At 54.4% G+C, this 3,287-nt stretch overlaps 1 protein-coding gene across 1 annotated transcript; it reads right to left on the reverse strand.

Annotated features, from left to right (window-relative positions):
• Positions 1-266: 266 nt before the first annotated feature.
• On the reverse strand, positions 267-2,651 carry ARB_08061 (uncharacterized protein; the record flags this gene model as incomplete). The annotated part of the gene is made up of 10 exons (XM_003009942.1): positions 267-411; positions 451-540; positions 671-760; positions 891-980; positions 1,111-1,200; positions 1,331-1,420; positions 1,551-1,640; positions 1,771-1,860; positions 2,400-2,516; positions 2,575-2,651. The coding sequence occupies 10 exons, from the start codon at positions 2,649-2,651 to the stop codon at positions 267-269; spliced, it is 969 nt and encodes a 322-aa protein (XP_003009988.1).
• Between the last annotated feature and the right edge of the window lie 636 nt (positions 2,652-3,287).

The raw sequence follows: 3,287 nt of genomic DNA on the forward strand, positions 1-3,287 counted from the left end.
TGCAGTGGGCCCAGCCTGATCTGGACTTGCAGGCTATTTATATGGGCCCAGTCGAAAGTGGGCTTGACACCCGCAAAATTAACAGTTTCCAGAGGCTCGAACGGAACAAAATAGCGGACTTGGTTAAATTTTTTTTTGGGACTTCAAGACTCGAAGGAGGCATAAGTCGGCGGGGAGGGGAGCTATAGATCCGGCACCGCTGGAGGGGGTAAAGCAGGCTGATAGGATGCATCTATAAAAGCCACGACTGGATTGGGGGAACTTTTTCATTTTTTGGGTAGGGAGGGTTCGTTCGCCGTGAAGACGCAGCTGTTCGCTGTGGAAATAATATAGATCTTCTGGGTCTTATGGTACCGTTTGGGCCCGTGGCACCATTTCGGGTTCGCGGTACCTTTTTGGCCCGCGGTACCACTGGTACCACTTTTAGAGCCGGACTTTCGGAGGGCTTACCGGGGCCCGGCGGCGGCGAGGTCTACACCGATGGGCTCCAAATCGTCCGTAGAGCATGCCTGGAGCGGTCCCGGGCCGATTCGGGGCACTCTGAAAAACGGTACCAAAAAGTGGTACCAAAAAAAAATGGTACCAAAAAAATGGTACCAAAAAAATGGTACCAAAAAAATGGTACCATTTCGTGGTACCACTTTTAGAGCCGGACTTTCGGAGGGCTTACCGGGGCCCGGCGGCGGCGAGGTCTACACCGATGGGCTCCAAATCGTCCGTAGAGCATGCCTGGAGCGGTCCCGGGCCGATTCGGGGCACTCTGAAAAACGGTACCAAAAAGTGGTACCAAAAAAAAATGGTACCAAAAAAATGGTACCAAAAAAATGGTACCAAAAAAATGGTACCATTTCGTGGTACCACTTTTAGAGCCGGACTTTCGGAGGGCTTACCGGGGCCCGGCGGCGGCGAGGTCTACACCGATGGGCTCCAAATCGTCCGTAGAGCATGCCTGGAGCGGTCCCGGGCCGATTCGGGGCACTCTGAAAAACGGTACCAAAAAGTGGTACCAAAAAAAAATGGTACCAAAAAAATGGTACCAAAAAAATGGTACCAAAAAAATGGTACCATTTCGTGGTACCACTTTTAGAGCCGGACTTTCGGAGGGCTTACCGGGGCCCGGCGGCGGCGAGGTCTACACCGATGGGCTCCAAATCGTCCGTAGAGCATGCCTGGAGCGGTCCCGGGCCGATTCGGGGCACTCTGAAAAACGGTACCAAAAAGTGGTACCAAAAAAAAATGGTACCAAAAAAATGGTACCAAAAAAATGGTACCAAAAAAATGGTACCATTTCGTGGTACCACTTTTAGAGCCGGACTTTCGGAGGGCTTACCGGGGCCCGGCGGCGGCGAGGTCTACACCGATGGGCTCCAAATCGTCCGTAGAGCATGCCTGGAGCGGTCCCGGGCCGATTCGGGGCACTCTGAAAAACGGTACCAAAAAGTGGTACCAAAAAAAAATGGTACCAAAAAAATGGTACCAAAAAAATGGTACCAAAAAAATGGTACCATTTCGTGGTACCACTTTTAGAGCCGGACTTTCGGAGGGCTTACCGGGGCCCGGCGGCGGCGAGGTCTACACCGATGGGCTCCAAATCGTCCGTAGAGCATGCCTGGAGCGGTCCCGGGCCGATTCGGGGCACTCTGAAAAACGGTACCAAAAAGTGGTACCAAAAAAAAATGGTACCAAAAAAATGGTACCAAAAAAATGGTACCAAAAAAATGGTACCATTTCGTGGTACCACTTTTAGAGCCGGACTTTCGGAGGGCTTACCGGGGCCCGGCGGCGGCGAGGTCTACACCGATGGGCTCCAAATCGTCCGTAGAGCATGCCTGGAGCGGTCCCGGGCCGATTCGGGGCACTCTGAAAAACGGTACCAAAAAGTGGTACCAAAAAAAAATGGTACCAAAAAAATGGTCAAAAATGGTACCAAAAAAATGGTACCATTTGGGGGTACGATTGGCTTGGGGCTTCGGGGCCCGACGACGGCGGGATACACACCGATGGGCTCCAAATCGTCCGTAGGATATGTCTGGAGCGGTCCCGGGTCGATTCGGGGCGCTTTGGAAAATGGCACCGAAATGGCACCATTCTAGCCCATGGTACACCACTTGGGTCCGCGACACCATTCCGCGATCCAGCCATTCCTGCATTATTACATCTACATATACATATATATGTTTGAAATGGCGGTTACATTAATTTGCTTCGGGGCCGTCCCCGCCGGACTCCGACAGCCCGCGCGCCCGCTAACTACTGTTTCTGATGCTCATGTCGGGCGGCCCCGACGGCGCGCGCGCGCGCCTGGTACGGCTTCAGATAGTTTATATTCAGCCGCCCCGACGCCCAAGCCCGACAGCCCGACAGCCCGAGAATACATGTGTCGCGGCCGCCCAACGCACCCCGGGGCGCTCCGACAGCGCGCGCGCGCGCCAAGGACAGTTACAATCAGCCGTCCCTTGACCACGTCGGGCCGCTCCGACGCCCCTCGCGCGCGAGTCCGACGGCGCGCGCGCCCGCTAAGTACGGTCACAATCGCATATTGTACACCTGTGTCGGGGCCGCCCGACGGCGCACGCGCGCGCGCCAGACCCAAGTGCGGTTATGTTATCAATAGCTGAGGAAGGCGGTGTCGCGCCGTCCCCGACGCCCATAATTTCCAAAAAATCTCGCGGCGGCGGCCTACGGCCGCCCTCGCTCAAGGGAAAAAAGAAGGAAGGAAAGAGAAGCGGAGGGGAGAAGTTAAAAAAAGAAATAAATAAATAATTCAAGATAAACAAACAAACAAGAATGAAAAAATAGACAAGATGAAGCAATTCACCCCGAATCCACGATTGCCGTTTCCCCCCCCTCTAATGGCCCGGGTCTCCAGCCGGATGCCGCTTGGTGGGAGGGTGTTACAACAAATCTAGGCAAGGATCGGGCTGACGCTCAGCGACTCGTAACAACAAGGCTACTTGACCGCTTACACGACCCGCTTGCTCACTTCGGTCGTCTGCAGAGGATTTATCCCCGCGCGTGGTGACATTGCAATCCGCCAGCTAGCGCCGAAGCGCCGGTGCCGGCCTGTTGAGGTTCAGGGCCGAGGCCTATTTGTATCCAACTACAACGTGCGGGGCAGGTATCGCCGCTTTCCGGCACGGATTCTGACTTAGAGGCGTTCAGCCATAATCCGGCAGATGGTAGCGTCGCGGCAATGCCTTGTCAGACAGCCGCAAAAACCAATTATCTGAATCAACGGTTCCTCTCGTACTAAATTGAATTACCGTTGCGGCGAACTTCATCAGTAG

The sequence above is a fragment of the Trichophyton benhamiae genome (genome assembly GCF_000151125.1).
Source record: "Trichophyton benhamiae CBS 112371 chromosome Unknown Abenha-G-c-336b03.f1, whole genome shotgun sequence".
Taxonomy (NCBI): domain Eukaryota; kingdom Fungi; phylum Ascomycota; class Eurotiomycetes; order Onygenales; family Arthrodermataceae; genus Trichophyton; species Trichophyton benhamiae.